Source organism: Telopea speciosissima, chromosome 7 (assembly GCF_018873765.1).
Source record: "Telopea speciosissima isolate NSW1024214 ecotype Mountain lineage chromosome 7, Tspe_v1, whole genome shotgun sequence".
NCBI lineage: Eukaryota > Viridiplantae > Streptophyta > Magnoliopsida > Proteales > Proteaceae > Telopea > Telopea speciosissima.
In genome coordinates, this window is record NC_057922.1 from 47,404,626 (window position 1) to 47,426,091 (window position 21,466).

General features: G+C 40.9%; 1 protein-coding gene across 1 annotated transcript in view; it reads left to right on the top strand.

Moving 5' to 3' along the window:
• Positions 1 to 11,542, top strand: part of LOC122668979 (bZIP transcription factor 1-B-like) — a 51,920-nt gene extending 40,378 nt beyond the window's left edge. Inside the window, exon 13 of the mRNA XM_043865586.1 lies at positions 11,060 to 11,542. Coding sequence (XP_043721521.1) covers positions 11,060 to 11,173 — 114 coding nt within the window. The 3' untranslated portion in view covers positions 11,174 to 11,542. The remainder of the gene's footprint in view (positions 1 to 11,059) is intronic.
• Positions 11,543 to 21,466: the final 9,924 nt, after the last annotated feature.

The following is a 21,466-nucleotide window of genomic DNA, read 5'->3' on the forward strand; positions in this document are numbered from 1 at the left end:
GCAAGGTAACTTTAATAACAAACTATAAAAATTTTCAAATATTTCATTAACTAATTCGTTGGGGAGGCCGGGGGGGGGGGGGGAGTTACATATTTATAAATAAATAAAGAAAATGAAATACTTCTATGATAGGACTTCCAATCACCTAATAATAGTGAAAAACTAACTTGACAAAGATTAGAGTATTAGACTAACTTGCAGCCCACTTTGAATTGATGATATGATTTCACTCTTCTAACTAACAAAATCCACAGCGATCAGCTTCCTCACATCCAAGATTCGTAAAGGAAGAACGAATTCAACAACCTTGATCTCCAAAGGAATAGTGTAACTGTTAATCTTTTCTTGAGGCTCTTCAGCTTCCACTAGATCATCCTCTTGAAGTCCTATAGCTTCAGTTGGTTCTTAAATCAATTCTTCAACTGCAACTATCGCATGCTCTTGAAGATATTCGACTTCTTGAACTTCTTGCTCCCGTTCTTCAATAATACATTCTTCTAGTGCTTCAACTATAACTTCAAGCTTTTCAGCGGATCCTGATCATTTTTGGAAGGGATTGGTGTACATTTAGCTCTGGTGGCGCACATTTAGAATCCCTCTCTTTCACGTGGTGCTTAGGGCATGGCGATTCCTCCTTCTTGGGAGGAGCGCCCCCCTGATCCTTGCCTTGGGGCCTCCACCAGTGGGGTCAGGCTTCCCTCTTTCGCTGATGTGGTGGCCAGATCGATGGCTGTCCCTCCTGTCGACATGGAGCTCAGGAAACCATCGACTTATTTTGGAGAACCGGCGGTGTTTTTTACTAGAGAGGAGATTGAGCAATAGGAGATGGCCTTCTTGTCGGTGCTGATCGCTAAATGTAGTTCTGGGAAACCCTCACTGTTTGTGATCAAGGAGCATCTTCGCAAGAATTTCTTCTTGCAAGGAGACGTAGTAGTTTCCTCCCTTGTCCTGCGTCACGTACTTCTTCGCTTCTGTTCTCAGGGGGATTTCGTCAAGGTCTGGCTGAAGCAACAGACTCACGCCAAGGGTTTCCTGCTGCGCTTCATGAAGTGGACGTCAGAGTTCGTCTCAGGCTGGGAATCTCCTCTTGCGCCTATCTGGGTTTCCCTGCCTGGGCTCTCGGTTAACTTGTTTCAAGGTAATTTCCTGGCGTCAATTGCGGGTGCGATTGGGAAGCTTCTGAAAGTGGATGGTGCCACAGTGAACTGCTCGCGCATGGTGGAGGCTCGCTTTTGTGTGCAAGTGGACCTGAGGGCTTCGTTGCCTTCAAAGGTTTGGATAGGCTGTGGGGTAGTGGGTTTTCACCAGAAGGTTGTGTATGAGCGATTGCCACCGTACTGTGGGAGTTGTTCGAAGATTGGGCACTCTACGGAGGCCTGCAGGGCCGGCCTGAGAAAGAAAACTACTATCGACCCTTCTGCGGCTGGGTTCGCTGGTTCCAGGTAGGGTGATGTGGCCGTCGGGGTCCATGCGAGTGATAGAAATGGCGATGGAGTGTTTATCCCAACGAGAGAGGGCTCGTCGCGTGATGGCGCAGGGCAGAGCAGAGCTGCAACTAGCAGGGTTTCGCTGAGAAGGGGTGGGCGATGGAAGCCGGCTGTGAATCTGACAGCTACCCCCCGTGAGGCAAAGGTTACAGTGAATGACCACGACAGTTGAGCAGTTCAGGCGGTGGTTCCTGCTGCCCGAACTGAAGGGGGAGATGGGGTGCTGACGGAGTTGGGTGCTGCTATCCCAGAGGTGGAAGGCATGGCTGTCGATCAAGCCTTGGAGGAGGGAGAAATCCCCTGCGACAACGTTGAGCTTGATAGGGCAGAGGAAGGTAATGACAGAGTCTTGGTGCTAGTTGCATCAGCTCAGGTAAGGAGGGGGGTGCGGGCAAGAGCCTTTAAGGTGGTGCTTGGGGGCGGCAGTGATAGTATTGACTGTTCGCAGTCAACGGAGGAGCGTACGAGGCCTTTCTTTCTGAACAAGGAACTGGCAAGACGCACCAGAGATGATTCACAGGTGACTGCGTTGGCTGGCCCCACTTTGGGCAGATGTGCTTTACTGGAGAGCTTTAAGAAATTTAATGCCTCAATAGAGGGCAGAATTTGCAGAACGTTTGACAGTTTGGGTGAGGAGTGTAGGGTCTCTGAGCATGCGGGGGCTCGTGCAGGGAGGCGGCTGAAGCAGGTGTCCTCTCGAGCTACTTTGCTCAGTGCTGCGCAGGTGTACAAAAAAAGAAAGAAAATCAGAAAAGCCAAGCAGGGTAGGCCGGCAAGGGAGGGGACTGGTCAGCGTGTCACGAGATCCATGAGATCGGTAGAGGCTTCTCTCAACGTTTCTAAATGAACTGCTTATTTTGGAACGCACGGGGGATTGGGAATAAGCCTACCTCGAGACAGTTAAAAACTCTGGTAAGTCAACATAGCATCAGATGGATATTGTTGCGATTGCAGAGCCTAAGGCGCAGGCTTCTAAGTCACGGTTGATTTTGCGAAGGGTTGGGTTGGACTCAGTGCATGTCCTGGACAGGCTGTGGGTGTTCTGGAGGGCCTCGTTGCAGGTAGCAGTGATGGAGGAGCATCGGCAGTTCGTCACTTTGAGGTATTTGGATACAGGTGGGGGGAGTTTTCTTATCACTTTTGTTCATGGCCTTTATTCGGTGATGGAGAGACGGGAGATGTGGACCAGGCTGGAGATGTTCTCCAGGACCTTTACTTGCCCGTGGGCAGTAGGGTGTGATTTTAATGTTGTTACTTCCCCAGCGGAAAAGGCGGGTGGGAGGCCTGCCTGTTCAATTTCCCTAGAAGAGTTTGGCAGTTTTGTGAGTGGTTCTGGCCTCCTAGATGCGGGTTTCTCGGGCAGCGTTTTTACCTGGTCGAACAACCAGGTTGGAGCTAGGTGGGTTATGGCCAGATTGGACTGGTTCTTGGTTAATGCGGAGTGGGCTGGTGCTTTTCCCATGTGGGATGTCACTCATCTCAATAGGACATGCTCTGATCATGCTCCTATTTGGATGTCTTTTGCTGCTGTCCACGACCGCTCTTGGTCGCCTTTTAAATTCCAACAGATGTGGCTACTCCATCCGGACTTTATGGAATTTGTCAGGAACCAGTGGGGTAAACCGGTGCTTGGTTCGCCGCTCTTTGTGTTGTTCCTAAAGCTCAAAGACCTTTGGTGTGCTCTCTGTGGCTGGAATAAGGAGGTTTTTGGGAATATCCATAAGAAGGTAAAGGATGCAGAAGATGTTAGCAGGGTAGAAGCGGAATCGGACCGGTGTAACAGTGTCGAGTCCAGGGGGGATCTGGAGGAGGCCAGAAATGCTCTTCAAGGGGTGCTATTGCAGGAGGAGATTTTTTAGAGACAGAAATCGAGGGTGACCTGGCTAAAGGAGGGGGACCGGAACACTAAGTTCTTTCATTCCATGGTAAATGTCAGAAGGAGGACGGCTGGCATCAGCAAAATCAGGGGAATTGATGGTGAGTGGATCTTTGACTCTGAGGCGGTTCAGGCTGAGGCGATGCGGAATTTCTCAGGGATTTTTGCTTCTCAGGGCTGTGTGGTTGATGAGGGTCTGCTGTCGCTGATTCCCAAAATTGGGACTGATTCTGATAACTCCTCTCTGTTGTTAATTCCTTCGGAGGAGGTCCGAGAGGCTGTTTTTGCTATGTCAGGGGACAGTGCACTGGGTCCAGATGGATTTTCAAGGGTTTTCTTCACGGCCTGCTGGGAGGCGGTAGGCAGTGATGTCTGGACTGCAGTGAAGGACTTCTTTGTGGGAGGAGCTCTTCCTAGAATCCTTACCTCAGCCAACCTTGTGTTTATTCCAAAGAAAGACAACCTGAAGATAAAGGCTGACTTTCGGTCCATCAGTCTCTACAACTTTTCCTATAAAATTCTTGCAAAGATCATTACTTCAAGGCTGGCAGGGCTACTTCCATCTTTAGTGGCAGAGGAGCAAGGGGCGTTTGTGCAAGGCAGGTGCATACATGATAATATAGCCATGGTTCAGGAGGTGACTCAAGACTTGAACCGGAAGACAAGGGGTGGCAACGTGATCGTCAAACTGGACATGGCTAAGGCCTATGACCGGCTGGAATGGAAGTTCCTTTGGTTGGTCCTCTCTCGTTTTGGATTTGGAGACGAGTGGATTTCTCTAATAAAGAAGACCGTGGAGAACTGCTGGTTTCTATTGTGATGGGGGGCAGGCAATTTGGGTTCTTTAAATCCTCCAGGGGGTGCTGCAGGGGGACCCCCTCTCCCCTGCTCTGTTTATTTTGGCGGAAGAGGTTCTAAGCAGGGGATTAAAAGGGCTATTCGTTGATGGGCATGCAGTGTTTTACAGACTTCCGAGAGGGTGCCCTGGAGTTTCTCATAGCCTCTTTGCAGACGACACCATCATTTTCTCCCGAGGATTGACGAGCTCGCTCAAGCAAATTATGGGGTTCATTGGCAGATATGAAGGCTTTTCAGGACAGCTCGTTAACAGGCAAAAAAGCTGTTTTGTTTTGGGGGACAAAGCTTCAGCGGCTGCAGCCCGTATGGTTGGGGTGGTCACTGGCTTCTCGAGGAGGTCACTCCCTATCACTTACCTGGGAGCTCCCCTCTACTTGGGTAGACTCAGAATTTGTTACTTTGATGGGCTGGTGGAGAAGATCAGGAGTAAGGTGGTGGGTTGGAAAGGAAGGTTATTATCCTCTGGAGGTCGTGTAACGCTTTTAAGGCACGTTCTCTCTTCTATGCCGATCATGTTCTGGCCACTCTGGATCTGCCTAAAGCGGTCCTTCGCAGGATTTATGGGATTTTTGTTGATTTCCTCTGGGGCAGCTCAGAATGGGGTAATCGCAGACACTGGGTGAATTGGCAGAAGGTTTGTAGGCCGCTGGAGGAAGGAGGGCTGGGAATTCGTCTCCTTGAGGACGTAGGCCTCTCCCTCAGGCTTAAAGGCCTTTGGAAAGCTTTATCAGAGAATTCGCTATGGAGTCTTTTCTTCAGAACCAAGTACTTCAAAAATTTGCATGCATCGCTGGCAGGAAAGGTGGGGAATGGATCTAAAACTTGGCGTAACACGTTGAAGTTCAAAGGGTTCATGATGGAGACGTCAAGGTGGCTCCTTGGGGCTGGCAATATCTCCTTTTGGCTTGATAACTGGGTGGGGGTTGGCCCCTTGATCGACTTTGTTGACAATGGCCTGCTTGTCGATCTAGAGCTGTGTGTGGAGGATGTGGTGGATGAGGAGGGAAACTGGAGGGAGAACATCTTAAGTGTCATTGATTCTGAGGCAGTCAGAAACAGCATCACCCTGGGGAACTTTATGCTTTCGGACAGAGTTGACGTCATGGTGTGGTCTCCTGCTAGTGATGGTCTTTTCTCTACAAGGTCGGCTTGGAATGAGGTCCAACGTGGGTCTCCAGGAACTTCCTTCGCTAAATGGGTCTGGTGTCAAGCGCTACCCCCAAAGGTGGCTTTCTTTTCTTGGTAGTTTCTTATGGGCAAGATCCCCACCGATGATTCTCTGATGGCTCTCGGTATCCCCCTGGCATCCAGATGCAACTATTGTGGACAGCCAAGGAGGTAAACCACAGATCACTGCTTGGGTTCTGGAGGTACGGCTTCTAAGGTTTGGATTTTTTTTTCTCGGCTTTTGGACATTCCTTTTCTGCCCTCTCAGGATGTCAGAAGTCGGGTGGTACTCTGGCATGAGTCGGCGGGCTGCAAGAACCTTAGTGACTACATAACAGGGATCTTGCCTGCTTTTATTATTTGGGAGCTTTGGAAGGAGAGGAACAACAGAAGGCATGGGGAGAGATGGCGTACTGCAGCGTCCATTATTGAGCGTGTTAGAGGATGGGTAAAAGAGGTGAACCTGCCCTCCAAGATCAGTCAGCTGGGATCCTCTAGGGACGACTTAATTCTCCAGTGTTTTGGTCTTTTGGCGCCATCTGCAAAGCTGAAACGCCCCCGCCCCATTTACTGGTGCCCCCCTTTTCTCTCTGTTAAACTTAATGTGGATGGTGCTTGCAAGGGGAACCCTTGTCGGGGTGGAGGAGGAGTGATTAGGGATAGGAATGGAGTGGTGCTGGTTGCCTTTGCTAATTTCTATGGAGACTGTACTAACTCCATAGCTGAACTCAGAGCACTGAGAGATGGTTTGCGTCTGTGCCAAGAGCTCCATTTGGTTGAGATGGTGGTTAACTCTGACTCAGCTACCACGGTTAGAATGGTCAACCACAAGAAGTGTAATCTATGGAAGGGATGGTACTGGTTCCACGAAGTCTTGACTCTTGTCTCCACTACTCATGCTCATGTGGCCTTCGCATTTCGTGAAAGCAACAGAGCAGCGGATTGGCTGGCTAATCATGCTTGTGAAACGGGTTCTTCCTTCACCTACCATCAGGGCAGTATGCTGGGTGGGGGTTTCGCAGGGATTATTAAGGAAGACAAGGCAGGGATGCCAGTCTTCAGATTCTAGTGAGCAGGTTTTTTCTTGTACGGGGAGTGAGGTTTCCCCTAGTGAGGGCCTTGTGTGGTAGTGAGCTGGTGGGATGAGGTAAGGTGGAATGTCCCCCTCTTGTATTCTTTGATTCTTTTTTGGAGATAAATAATATGCTAGGGGCTGGCCCGGGTCCCAGGCAATATTCGGGAAAAAAAAAAAAAAAAAAACTTCAAGCTTTTCACCAATTCTTATATTAGACTCTCTCGCATACTTTCACATGTAGCACTCATCCTCTCCAATGTATGTTCCATGTTCTCAACTCTAGCTAGGACAGAAAGTAGGATGTCTGATATTTGCTGATTATCTCTGGTGAAAAGCTTGAGTTTGGCTCTAATACCAGACTGATGCAGGCTGGGATCGAACAACCAATCTAATGGGCCCAATCAAGAGATCTAAGGATTGGCTTAGCTGAAGAACAGTGCAGGAGATCTGTTGGATTACCTTGGAGAGATCTGGCCTTAGATCTAATGGTTAGAAATAATGGAAAAAATAATCCAGATCTGATGATGAAAGATGACAGAGATTAATGTATGAAGTTTTGATAAAAGCCAGTAATTAAAATAGTAAAATTTGGAGTTGATGGGACAAAACAACAACAACAACAAACTCAGCTTTATCCCAACTTAATGGGGTTGGCTACATGGATCCAGACAAAACAAAGTAGGGAAAAAATGATATGAGAAAAGTCTAAAGGAAAGTGACAAATGCGGGAAACAAAAAACAAAAAAAAGGTGACAAATGCATGATGGAAAATAAAAGAAAAATGACGGGTGAAAGATGAAAGTAAGACAGAGGCACAGCCCAGCAAGTTCGGAGAATCTCAGCTAAATGGGGTTTGCTACATGGATCCTTGCCCTCCAAAAGGCTCTATCTAAGGTCATACTAGGTATAAGACCTAGACTATGCATGTCCTTCCTCACAACTTCTCCTATGGTCATTTTAGGCCTGCCCCTTACTCTTTTAGCTCCTTCAATCAAGATCATATCACTCCTCCTTACTGAAGTGTCCCTAGGTCTCCGTTGAACATGACCATACCACCTCAAACGACTCTCTCGGAGCTTGTCATTGATTGGGGCACAACTCCCAAGTCAACTCTAATACAATCATTCCTTACTTTATCCTTCCTAGTTTTTCTGCACATCCATCCTAACATCATCTCTACTACACATAGCTTCTCAATATGACACTTCTTAACTGCCCAACTTTCTGCCCCATACATCATAGCCGGTTGTACAACAGTCCTATAAAACTTTCCTTTAAGCTTTAAAGGAATACGTCGGTCACACAACACTCCGGACGCACCTCTCCATTTCATCCTTCCCACTTTAATTCTCTATGAAACATCGTCCTCTATGTCACCTTCTTTATTTATGATTGATGAGACAAACAGGGGAGAGAAAATAGAGCATCGATAAATATTGGAGGGAAGAGAAAAAGTATGGGATAAAAAAAAGGAGAGAGATAATACTGTGAGGATAGAGAGAACAAAAGATATTCAGCCACCTGGGCTTTCTCATGCTATCAATCAGCAGCCAATAACAACCAATTCTTATCCATTAACAAACTCATAATTATTCATCAAAAAAAAAACTCATAATTGTAGGGGGGGCATGTTACATATTTATATAAAAAAAATTAGTGCAAACTAACTAGGACTTTTGATTCAAATAGTGGAAATGGAAACAACTAGGACTCTCTTAAAACAAACAAACCAACTTACTTCCTACTCATGCATATAGCAGAAAGTAAAATATCTTAATCACTTCAAACTCTTAGCAACACTAACTTAAAAGGATGCGAGAGTAATTCCTTGGAATGTCAAGTAAAAATCATACAATATGCCCTGATACTCTGATTGAAGGGTGGAGATTAAGGGGGAAAAGCGACTGTTTAGAAGTTCTACATTCTGTTTCACCTGCCCCATTGCTTGTTTCTTTTCCTCTCTCCCCCAAAGAATTCCTTGCGAAGAAGAGAAAATTGGAGCAAATCACAGTACCAGAGGTGTAAAGCCCTTACAGAAAAATGTGAGAAAGCTCGCTCAAGAGAGAACATTAATAAATTAATGTAGAAGTTAGTTCAATTAAGAACCACTCTATAGTAGGATCGATGATAGGTTGCAGCAGAACACCAAACACTTAATTGATTGGAAAATAAAAGAAGAAAGGGTAGAAGAAGATGGATAGAAAGATAGGGTTGGACTTTCTCAGTCCTGGGTCTCTCACCCACACCTATCTCAGCTGTTGAACAGGGGATTTTCTCCCATAACCGATTGCAAGCGATGGCCTCAAAGTTTCATTCAATAATTCATTCTCAAAAGCGCATCCCCACACAAGGCAAATATGGGCTGTGACACTGTTCACGTGAACAGTGTTTTGGTATTTTTTTTCTTCATATTTCGATCTACATCTTGAATTGCCTAAAAGGGCAGGTAATCTTGAGTCTCGACTGATCTACAGATACAAACTACTAGCACCGAAAGGCTGTCACTTAAGGAACACCAAAATGACATTCCTTGTTCTGCAACGCAAACTTTCTAATCAATGATCCTGAAATGATCCATTTTGTTAAGAGACTATTTGTTAGTTTCCTCCTCCAGGCCAAACTAAGGAAGCTCCAGCGCTAAGGGTAACATCTATTAAGGTGGCTGGGTGAAACCATAGTCCTGATTTTAAGCCTGAAGAATAGGTCCCAGGAGGAAAAAGAACAATGAATTACCCTGATTTAAAGCATGATTCCTCCATTTTCAAGCATAGTGTGCATCCGATCAGCATCTGCTAGCCACTAGTTGTCGGTGAGAACAGTCAAGAGAGGGCAAGCAAGAGGGGGAAAAGGCTAGTTAAGAGGTTTAGGTTAATTTCTTATAGCCCTTACAAGGGAGACAAGAATCACCTTCAGGATGGAGCAACTTGCAAAGTAATTCGACAGAATGTAACTTAACAGTGAGAGGAGTAGAGGACACAATCTCTTGAATCATTCTTTGAGGATCCACAGCAACTTTCTCAAGCTGTTGGGGCATAAGAATGAATTCTTGGGAGTCTGCATCAGTAAGATTCTTCCAAAAACAAGTCACCAACTAATTGTCTTATTAAGAGCACTATAGTAGTACATCCATTGTTTGAAAACTCGTCTCGACCAGCCATCTCGACCAGGTCGAGATTCTCAAGATCTCGGCGAGACAGTGCATTTTTTTTTTTTGGGTTTCGGAATAATGTTTCGGTGGGCAGTTGGCCATTGTTGGTTCCGAAACTTTGAGGGAAGCTTGTTTTAGGCTTACTAAACATATTTAAATCTTTAAATTAAAGAAAAAAATCCAATTTGGTGTTTTAGATTTGCACCCTTGGTTGGCAGTAAAGGCTGAACCCTTAATGTAATATTGCCTATTTTACACATTGTTTGAATGATATGAGACATAATTGGCAAGTAAAACAAGTAAATTATGCAATAATGGATGAAAACACATAATATTGACTAATTATTTAAGAAATAAATAAAAGACTTAAAGTTTCTACTACAAACCACAAGATACAGTGAAGTGTTCACAATGCATATTACATAGACACCCAACCCAAGTACAATGAATAATACATAAGTCATAGACACCTTACTACCCTAGTCTTCCACGTGTCAACTCCCAAGTCCCAACAATACAATACTATGAGTACTAAGGAGGTCGAGATTCTTGAAATATTCAAGATTTCTCCGAGATTCTCGAAATATTTGAGATTTCTCCGAGATTCTCGAAATATTCAAAATTTCGGTTGAGTTATTCAAAACTGCATATTTTGTGTCTCGAATGTCATCCCGTCTCGAGAAGCTCGAGATTCTCGAGATATTCGAGATCTTGCCGAGATCTCACCGAGTTTTTGAACTATGGGTACATCGCTGTGGCATTCTTAACTCTCTTCCAAATAAAAGAGGCTCAAGTGAAGTTGAAACTGCAGATTACCACAATGACTGTCATTCCAGAAGCTGAAAGCATCAACTTTGCCAATCTATCCCTGGAATAAATAATGCCAAAACATTATGAGCTTAATGGTTTACTGGTGGTGTCACAGTGCCTGATCCCAACTGTTAAACCATGTTTAGCACTAATAATTCTTTTCAGGCTGTCTTGCTCAGTCACATTCCTCCAGTTGTTTCTCAAGAAACTGATTTGTTAACTGACCCCAAGGGTCTAAATCCCAGATCATCTCACTCTTGGAAGCGGTACTCATTGGCATTGTCAAACTCTAAACCATTAAGTGAAAAATCCCAGTGACAATTTTGCCCTGATTGTGGTTGGGTTAGTCCTGCCCAAGTTTGCATCCTTAGCCTCAATCATGTCTCCTTTGCAAATGTTCCCCCCATTTTTGCATATCAGATTCTTTTCAACTCTTCTTGCAGATTGTTTCTTTCCTCGAAATGAAGATCTTCAGGTTCATTTTCATCTTATCTATGCTCCCCACCCTGTGGGTTTACGTGCATGCCATCATACCATTTGTTTTCCAGTTACAGATTGAACATTCTGATTATCTGTTCATCATGCTATGAGATATTGAAGTTCTTTAGCTTCACGTGCATTCTATGGCATTTGTGCAGGAGAAACTTCAGAAACATCAGGGACAGGAATCTGGAGTGGATGGTGCTAATGATCTTCCAGAATCTGATCCCCAAACAGCAGCTAACTTGGACCCAATGGAAAGAGATAGTTGAGAGCTCGTAATATGAAAGTTTAAACACCTCAGAGGCTGAGCAGTTAGGTTTTCAAAAGCTGAGTTCTGGTGGTATTCAGTCTACCCTCTGTTTCCCTCTTCTTTTTTGTGCAGGAGAGGTGACGCTGTAGGCTGTATACAGGTGACTATTCAATTACAACTAATTAAAGGTTTTTTGAGATAATGTATTATTAGAGAAATCTAGTTATGAAGTTGTTGATCAGAATTCTTTTCAGTAGAGTGATTCTTTTCCCCTTGGCTAGCTGGCACTTAAATGAAGTTGTAATAAAGATTTGAAAGGACTAACTGAGGTTTTAGGACACATCTTTGATTAAAATCATCTTCTGAATGAATGCATCACGGATTCTTCCAAATTGGTTAGGGCATGTTTGATCCAGGCATTCACCTCTGTGCCATACTTGTTTCCTTTTGGTATGTCCTTGTCTGGTGTAATATAATACTTTCTAATAACTAATGCTGTCTTATCAGTTGGTACCTATGATCTTTACATGCATGTACTCTGACCTTAGGGCTCTCAAATCCTAGCATAGTATGGTGTAATGGCTGAAGAGTTATTTTATATGATGTTGGTTACTTGGTTACCATGTAGTTGCTGAAGAGATCGATCAAAGATGTATATGTAGTTTGATTGTGGAACTTGTTTAAGCATTAGACTTATTTTCATAAAGATGGTTTTCCTCGGGACATGGTGAAGGAAGTCGAGGAATTCCTTCACCGATTGCCATCATTGGCCTTGGATGGGTGCTAGGGAACAGTGGAAGGCATTTCGGACCTTCAACAAATCTGGGAGTGGGGGAAAGTAATGATGATTCTAGATTCGTGGGTGTTGGGTGAAGGAAAACTTTCTCCTACTCTAATTGGTTAAAGAATGTTTGTTTAATACTCAATAACCCTAATCTTTGGCAAAGGTTTTCATGCATGGCCATGCCCTGCATTAAATGCAGTCAAATTGTGGCATAAATGCTAGTCTGAAATGACATAAATGCCCCTGCACCCCTTCTTACCCGTGTACGAATACCTTTCCCATAATCTTTTTAATGATTGATCTGAAGCCTGAAGGAATCGAGAAGAATGTCATTTACATAAAATGTCAAGCAGATGGTTAGTACAAATAGATGTGTAGAAGGTACTTAAAGTAGGTATATTAACCTAGAGATATGTTTGATGAACAGTAGAATTGTTAGAATTGATGCAGAGAAGACAAAATTAAGAATTTCAAATCATAATTTCTTGCCTAACAAAATAGAATGTCAGTGTGAAGCTTTAATGAGGTTTAAACTTGTTGGTAGACACTTCTTGGGAGAGTAAACCAGAAATGGACATACAACTCTGATCATTATGAAGTGGATGCAAAATGGGAGAAAGTGAAAGAAAAGGTAAGCAGAGTGTTCAAAACAGAGCTTCTTCAGTCGTGTCAATCTAGTACAGTAATAAGCTGTGTCTGTCTCCCAAAATAGAAAGGAGAGTTCCTAGAGAGCATGGATGCATGAATGGTTCAAAAGGGAGTTCGATTACAGTTTGAGGTATGGTGTATCAAAACCACTCTCTTGTCTTAAAATCTGAAATAATCGCAGCCATGTAATGCAGTTGCCATATTACTTCTCAACTCTCTTGCATGGTATCATCATCATCATCATCATTAGTTGTAGTATTATTGTTAGGGAATTTTTTTTACATAAGATCAGTATATTGTGAGTCTTTTCACAAAATCTATACCACTACTACGGTGATTTTCGGGTTAAATATACTTTGATTCACTAAGGGTATAAAGTCAAGTATTTCTGGAGATCATTAAGGATTTGAACCTGAGTTCACCTGGATAGATAGCGTCCGACCTTTTGGCCCTGTTTGGGCCTCTCTACCGGAGACAAGGATCTGTAGGTTTTTTTTTTTTTAAATTATTTATTCTCTATTACCTTGACCATGTGGCTCATGTGGATGATATCATCGTTCTCCACACCATTAGTGTAGTGTTTGGGAGATTCCCATCACATTGACATCGTGGGGAACCTTCTCCTTTATTGATATTATGTAAAAAACTCTTTCCTCGCAGCCCACTTGCCATGTTGTGCTATCTGGAATGATGACATGGCAATTTTGATTGTTGGATAGAGAGTAAATGGTTTGGAATGATAATTTATTTATTTTTTATTGAGGCATGGAATGATGATGTGATAGCTGAATGATGTAATAATGCTGATTGTTTGATAGATAATAAGATTATGTTTAGAAGCCAATAAATGAAAAGAAAATAAGAAAAAAGAGCAGTAAAAAAAAAAAAATTTATTGCTTGAAATGATGATGTGATAATTTTGACTGTTGTAGAGAGACTAAATTGTTTGGATTAGCAATGTGTCAAATTTCAAGTTTTAGTATAATCAAATACCATTCCTGTGTATTGTAAGCATTCCCATGTATGTTCATGCTATACTCCAACTACTGTTGTGTTGTCGCTCTCCCATAGTCTAATATTTTTATAGCTCTATTTTTCTGCTTGTCGAACTTCATTTGGGAGAGATTGACTTGTTTGCAATGGGACCTTGGGGTTTGCTTGTTCACAAAATTTGAGTGTCATCCAATTTGTCGTGTGTCTGATATGTGGGCCATTGTAATAAAACTTATCAAAAAACCCTGTACTAAAAAGTTTTACCATTGCTGTTATTATTATTAGGGTAAAATTTATTTGGTCGACTAGATAATTGTGATGCCCACATGTTAAAGGGATCGAAAGTTTCAATTGGAGGTGGCCAAATAACAAAATAAAGCTTTGAAGATCCAAGACTAATGGAGGACTACATGAAGGATGATTATAAAAAAAAGGGTTTTTTACAAATGCCCCCTTGAAAATGCCCATTTGTCCAAATTCCTCCTACTTTCAAAACATTGTAACATTTTATTCTAGTACGTTAATTTGGTTAATTTGGGATGTTAGACGTTAGTTTCAGGAAATCTAATGACCAAAATGCTATTCCGATATAAACCCATCAAAATTAAAGAATAAAATGATCAAATTGCCCTCATCTTTCCCAAATCGTTTAGGGTTTGAAACTGAATTTTTTTTTTCCCCAAATCGTTTAGGGTTTAAACAAACAATTCATTCAAAGCTATACAATGATAGTCTTTCGAATTTCCACAGATCAGTTACTCGTTTGACTACCCCAATCAGCTCTGGGGCCGCACCGAAGTTCTTACAAAATCCTATGATTTAAGTTGTTTCAAAAGATTGTAAATGATTCCGCATCTATTTTAAAGAGATTTTAGGATTTTCCGTACTTAGCAGAACTGAAAATGCAGTTTTCGATGAACCTTGAGAAAAGATGGTAAGCCTGAAAATTTCATGTTTACATGTTCAGGGGAGGTCTCGAAGCTCGAGTTGGGTTCAGATTCTCATGTTTACATGCAATTGCATGATATCCATGAAAGAATATTGTTATGCTATCAGTACTCAGATACCCTTGAGCATTAATATAGGATATCCCTCCAAACATATGGCTATATATATATATATATCCCTACAATGCTCAAGGATATCTCAGCATATGTTCTATAATAACTCTTCCCACTTGTAGCCACCCATCCTCAATAGTCCCTCCCCTGCAGCTCTCACACCATCACAAGTCTCCTTCCATAGCCATTCTCCCACCACCATCAAACATAATGAACAAAAAGAAAAGAAACCCACTCAATGCAAGTCTTCCTCATCTCTGATCTGCTTTCTTTGCAACTCTTTCCTCAGTTAATGTTAACTCTCTCACTATCACATATATGGTAATCACTTTTTAGACTTCCTCCACACACTCCCTTGCATGGCTGATCCCAAGTGGTTTGTAACTTTGTATAACTACATAACCCTTTGAAGAGCATGGTTCAAAAACTCGTTTTGAACAGCCGTCTCGATCAGGTTGAGATTCTCACTATCTCCTCGACAAGACGGTGTATTTTTTTTTATTTTTTTCTTTGGTTCGGAATCATGTTTCGGCGGGCAGTTGGTCATAATCGGTTCCGAAACCTTAAGAGAAGTTTAATTTAGGCTTAATAAGCATATTTAAATCTTCAAATTGAAAAAAAAAAAAAAAAACACCTAATTTGGTGTTTTGGATTCGCACCCTTGGTTGGCAATAAAGACCAAACCCTTAATGTAATATTATCTATTCTACACATTGTTTGAATGATATGAGACATAATTGGCAAGTAAAATAAATAAATTATGTAATAATGGATGAAGACACATAATATTGAATAATTATTCTAGAAATAATTAAAAGACTGAAAGTTTCTACTATAAACCACAAGATACAATGAAGTGTTCACAATGCATATAACATAGACACCCAACCCAAGTACAATGAATAATACATAAGTCATAGACATCTTACTACCTTAGTCTTCCACGTCTCAACTCCTAAGTCCCAATAACACAATACTATGAGAACTAAAGAGGTTGAGATTCTCAAAATATTCGATATTTCTCCGAGATTCTCAAAAATTCAAAATTTCGATTGAGTTATTCGAAACTGTTCATATTTTGTGTCTCATAAGTCATCTCATCTCGAAAAGTTCAAAATTCTTGAAATATTTGAGATCTCGCCAAGTTTTTGAACTATGCTGAAGAGTTTTGAGTTTATATTTAAGTGGACTCAATCACATCTATGAGTATATATAGAAAACATTTTCCACTTATGATCCTCATATGCCTGGCAACTAGTCTCTCAAGTGGTTTGTTTAGCTACATAACGCTTTGAAAGAGTTTTGAGTTTATGTTAAAGTGGATCAGTCACAACTACTGCCACTTATGAGTTATGATCCTCATATGCCTGGCAACTACTCTCCTTACCAAGTTGGGCTAATCAATCAAAGGTTTAAAAAAATCAGAATTAAGAATTGAATAAAAGCAGAATCATCCAATTTTGATTCTAATTAAATCCATCATAAAGCACAAATCGTTTTGGCTGTTTGGCCACCAAAAACATATAAACTTTTATCTGGTCGATTCTGGAATGATTTTTTTTTTATATTGGGAATTGAATAACTAAATTCCCGACCAAAACCGGAAAACTTGCATTTCTTAATGGAAAGAACCAACTTGACTCACCTGATTTTGTCACATTCTAGGCTCTCTAGTGCACCTCATGGTGAGTATTTAATTTATCCATTGTGATCATCTCAGTTGTTAGACTCTTGAGTGGGAATGGACCCATTAAGGGTTTATTGAAATCTTGAGATGTTTCTAGCTATTTCTATTTGAGTGCTTGAAAGTAAATTAGTACTACAACTTATTATACTGCAAATGGAGATGCAGGTGCCCCCCCCCCCTTTCATCAGTAATTTTCCCCGTTACCAAAAAAGAAATGGAGAACGTACAAATTTGTCAGTTCCCTATGACTCTAGCAGTCAAACCCCCCCCCCCTCTTCTCTCTCTCTCTTATATGGATTAAATATTAGTAATTGGAGTAAAAGATAATTAATTTGAATTTTATGAAAAAACGAGAACCTAAAATGATGCATAAAAAAATGGAAATAGTAAACAAATAATTGCACAACGCACAAACAAAGATTTATGTGGTTTTGTTTCTGTTAATCAAATCTGGGTTTGACCCAATTTGGGTTTGGCACCCACCCATCGGGGCAGTCGATTGGACCAGTTGGGTTGGCTACTTAAGGAGGTGACCTTTTCCCTTTGGGTCTCTTCCCTCTCTGTGTTTCCGATTTAGAATGGGACACTGTGAGGAGGTGGGGACTAGTTATATATAGACATAATCAAGTCACCCCTAAATCTAATTGCATTCTAGCAACATTGAGTTCTCTCTCTTTCTCTCACTCTCAATTTTGTTCACCAAGTTACTGGTGTGTTCTTTGTGGGATTCTATCAGTTCCCAAGGATTTGTGGTGTGGAGTTCTCTGTGGAGAAGCCTTTCAAGATATATAGAGATTGTAAAAAATCGTTCGAGTTCATAAAGCTTGCAATCAAATCCGTGCGAGATCCTTCTGCTGCATTCCCATCTCCATTCACGTAACACTCTAACGGGTGATGATTTATTTATAGTTTCAATATCAATAGAGAATAGGGTCACCCCCCCTCGGTGTGTTTGCTCGGCTGGTTTAGGACGTTGTGTTTCGATCACGGGATCCCAGGTTTAAGAACCCTCGTTACAAATATATAGCGAAACCCTATATAAGTAATTCACTGAAATACCCCCTATATCATAGAGCCCTTGTGCAAACGACATAATACAAGACATTGTACCCCCAACATATTAGGCATATTATGTTGAAGTCAATGGTAACTATTTATAATTAATCACATGATCAAGTTTATCAAAACCCATCAAATGAATTGAATTAACCAAGAAAATTAGCATTTGGCAGCTAGCCATAAACAAGAATTTTGAAATCCCTGTGGAGAGAAATAATACCAAGAAGAATTAACACTAACAAAGATAGCCAAAAGAAAATAATTTAAAGGCATAAGCTAGATGGCATAATTACTGTATGGCTGCGCTGCTTAGCGCTAATTAATATGCTCCAATAGTATGGATGCTTAGTGCGAAAACACCTTTGATGGTTACCTCTTTTCACTCACTCCTTTTATGGGGTGGGGGGGGGGGGGACCTTACAGCATTATTAGTCCCTTTTAGTTTTATTACTAATTGTAAGTAACACTCCTGAAAGTATTGATTCGCTAGTCTAGTCTTTTAACAAGTCACCAATTCCTTACCACTCAAACAGGTTTTCACACGAGTCTTCTCTCTCTCTCTCTCTCTCTGTGTGAGCTGCTTTGAAGGAAAGAGAGAGTTCTTATAAATAATAAAGAGATGGGACCCTCTCTCTTCAGAATTGGGTCGGAAAGGACTTTATGTCTTAGTCAAATTTGAAAGGGAAAAAAGTTTTGGAAGAAATAGATTCAACAATTGGATTTTCTTCCCATGCGTATTTGGACCAATCAATAATTTATCTTTTCTTTTGTTTTTCTACATATCTCAAGCTATCCCCATAGTATTGTTCTAAAGGATTTTCATACATGTACTTCAATGCTAAAGTCAACAACTTACATATATATGGTCCACCTTCCACTCATCTGATCATATATTGTTTTCACACCTTCTTTCTCATAAAAACTTCTTTAGTTAGGTTTTTCTTCTAAATAGTTCTTTGGAGAAGTTAATTTGGAAGTTATTAAACAAGAAAGGTTACAAAATGAATTCCTTTTTTTTTTTTTTTTTTTTGGGCACGGGGGGGGGGGGGGGGGGGGACGGGGAAGAGATCGTTGTCTAATTGTGTAGCACTTACACTAGTGCAAGCCGGGGTCAATGGGAGCATGCATAGGAGGATCTGTTGGAATGAGATTTTTATGTTCACTGGGGCTGAATGTAAATTCATATGATCTGTGTCTAGGCACAGGAACCACGTGACCAAATAGCATATTTTTTCCCTATACAATTCCAGAATAGTTCATGTAAACTTCAATTCTAATGGGAATGAGCTTATAGCTCAATAGGCGTTGCCAGATATGGTCCGATCGTAAGATACAGGAGGTCTGGTGTTCGACTGTCCGTTCTTCCCACCCTGTCCTCCCTCCCCGCCCCCCACAACTCCCTTGCCTATGGGCTCCCGTCTGTAAGCTCTAGTTGATGACTGGGGACCAAAAAAAAACCTTCAACTCCAATACATGACTTTTCTTTAGACTTAGTTTTGGAGAATCACAAGACTAGTAGTTTTGTCATTCTTTAAATTTATATTGAATATTGATGTGACTGATAAACATGTATTATTGATTGCTATGTGCTTTGTCCATGAATTTTAATTATAAAAATTTATGAAAAAAGTTTCTTCATGACGTTAGTGTACTAGTATCTCTCTCACATCGGTTTTTCTTTGTCATCGTTAATTTTCTCTCTCCTATCTTGACCATGTGGATTATATCGTTCTTCGCACCATCATTGATGTGATGTGGGAGAATCCTCACACATTGGCATTGCAGGGAACTCATCCTCAACACATATTTAATGCGATTACAAAGAGAGACAAAATTACCAGGTATATATATTTTTTTTGGCTGATTTCATGGCAAACAAGCATCTTGGGCTTATGATGACTTTCCCTACTGGTATTTTAGGAGTGAGATGAATTTTTATCCGTTGTGCCATCGTGTGGTGCAACAGCGGCCATGTATGCACAGTAGGCCCCACAGTGCACAGCAACACTGCAGTGCACAGCAGTGGATAAAGGTTCGAGTTAAATCCTATAGGATTTTAAACACCCCCCCTCCCAAAAAAAAAAAATCCTATGGTAGGTCCTAGCTACTTCAATACATTGTGAGTTCTATGTACCCACCACAAGCATTAAAAAAAAAACAAAAGACCAAAGAATTGTCTATACATGAATAATTTCAAACCAATTTCTATACTTGCTTCAATTTTATTTTCATTATTTTTCTTTCCTCCCATTATGTGAGGCTTTCCTTAAAACTCACTTCAATTCATTCAATGATTATACATATTTATCTAAAATTTATAGGTTCTCTAACCCAAAAGAATTGGATAACATAGGAGCAGGAATCCAAATAATTCTAGAATTCAGGGAAAAAAAAAAAACGAAGGAAATTTTAAAAATTGCAATTGACCAATATGTACTGTGAGGAAAGAAAAACATAAAACCTGATTAGAAAAAACCATAAAACCTCATTAGAGGATCAATTGATCCTTCAAGTGTATAAAACCTCATGTAGCTGTAGTTAAAGTCTCATTGGACAATTAGATACGATAGACTAGAAAAAAAAAAAATACCTCGTAGATAGATTATTATTTAATAAAGATATCAATTAAGTTAGAAAGATATAATTTGTGTATCTCATGCTTAATCGACAAATGAAAATCTTATTACATAGCCAAATTAATTAAACCAGTCAATTAACATTGTAATATTCAAATAGAAAATATATGGTTTCAACACACTAGCTTTTCCCCTCTTAATTAATTAATACAATTATTATACAAAACCATTCAATATAAAAAGACAAAAGCAGTTTAGTGGGTTAAGCCTATCCACTTGAAATGTAGGAAAACAACAGGTCTACTTGCATGGAAGCACACATAAGGTGGGGAATAAGACACTTCTTTTGTTAAAAGATATATTAATAGACCAATAAGATAAAATCAACCAACATATACAATTAGTTAATTAGAGAATATAAAATTTCATATAACATAGAATTTTTTTTAATTAAAGTAAGAAAAAGGTTAGAAACTCAAAGCAACTGAACATCCCTTCTCTTACTATATACAATAAAAAGCATTGAGATGAGCAAAGCTCAAGAGAGAAACACCAAGTTTAACAAAATAATAGATAAAAGAAAGCTTTATTGAGTGGGAATCAGCATTCCATGAAAGCCATTATTAACTTCAATATAATTCACACTTTCTAAGAAGTGTGGTGTGGTGTAGTGTAGTGTATTTGTTTTTTTACAAGAGGTATCCGGTTTTTGGCCGATTAAATCTCCAAGATTGGTGCAACATCCTTCAAAACACAGGAATCGAGAGATACTGGACCTCGAATTATTATCCTTTGCTATTCGCTACCCGAACAACACTTGCTTTCTTCTCATATAGAGGCAAAATGACAATGTAATCTTCTTGTTCGAATACACTGTCTAGAGAAGATTAAATCGTCATTTTACATCCCATGTGATGGGACAGCACTGTGTTGCATGGGCAACAAACAACAGAAGATAAAATCCCATTTCCACCGGGAGTCTTCTCTCCGGCGGATGACCCCAAGGGGGTAGTATAGTATAATTGCTTTAGAGAGGACCAATGCATAGGTCTCTAGCATTCCACGTTTTCGCATACAAGTGGGCCCGAAATTGCCTCGGGTACTGTTTGGGCGGCGAAAACCTGAAACTGTCGGTTACAAGCGTGATGAGCTGAAATGAATACGGGTTTGTCCATGTGTCACGTGCATGTGATTAACCTTAGCCGTATGGAGAAGAAGAAGAAAGAAGAAGAGGAAGAGAGAGACATGAGAAGAATGGTCTTTATTTCGTGGGACAGGAACAAAAGTGTGAATCTTTATATCTGTGCCCTTTGCTTTTGTACTAATTTTGGCTCTTTCCCATGAACCGGGCCGGGTCAGTCATAAAGATGACGACCCATTTTCTTATCTCTTTCTTTAATGTAATAGATGTTTTTTTTTTTTTACTTAAAAGGGTATTTCTATCAATGAGGGCAGGCCCATTTTCTTATCTCTTTCTTTAATTTAATAGACGTCTTTTTTATTT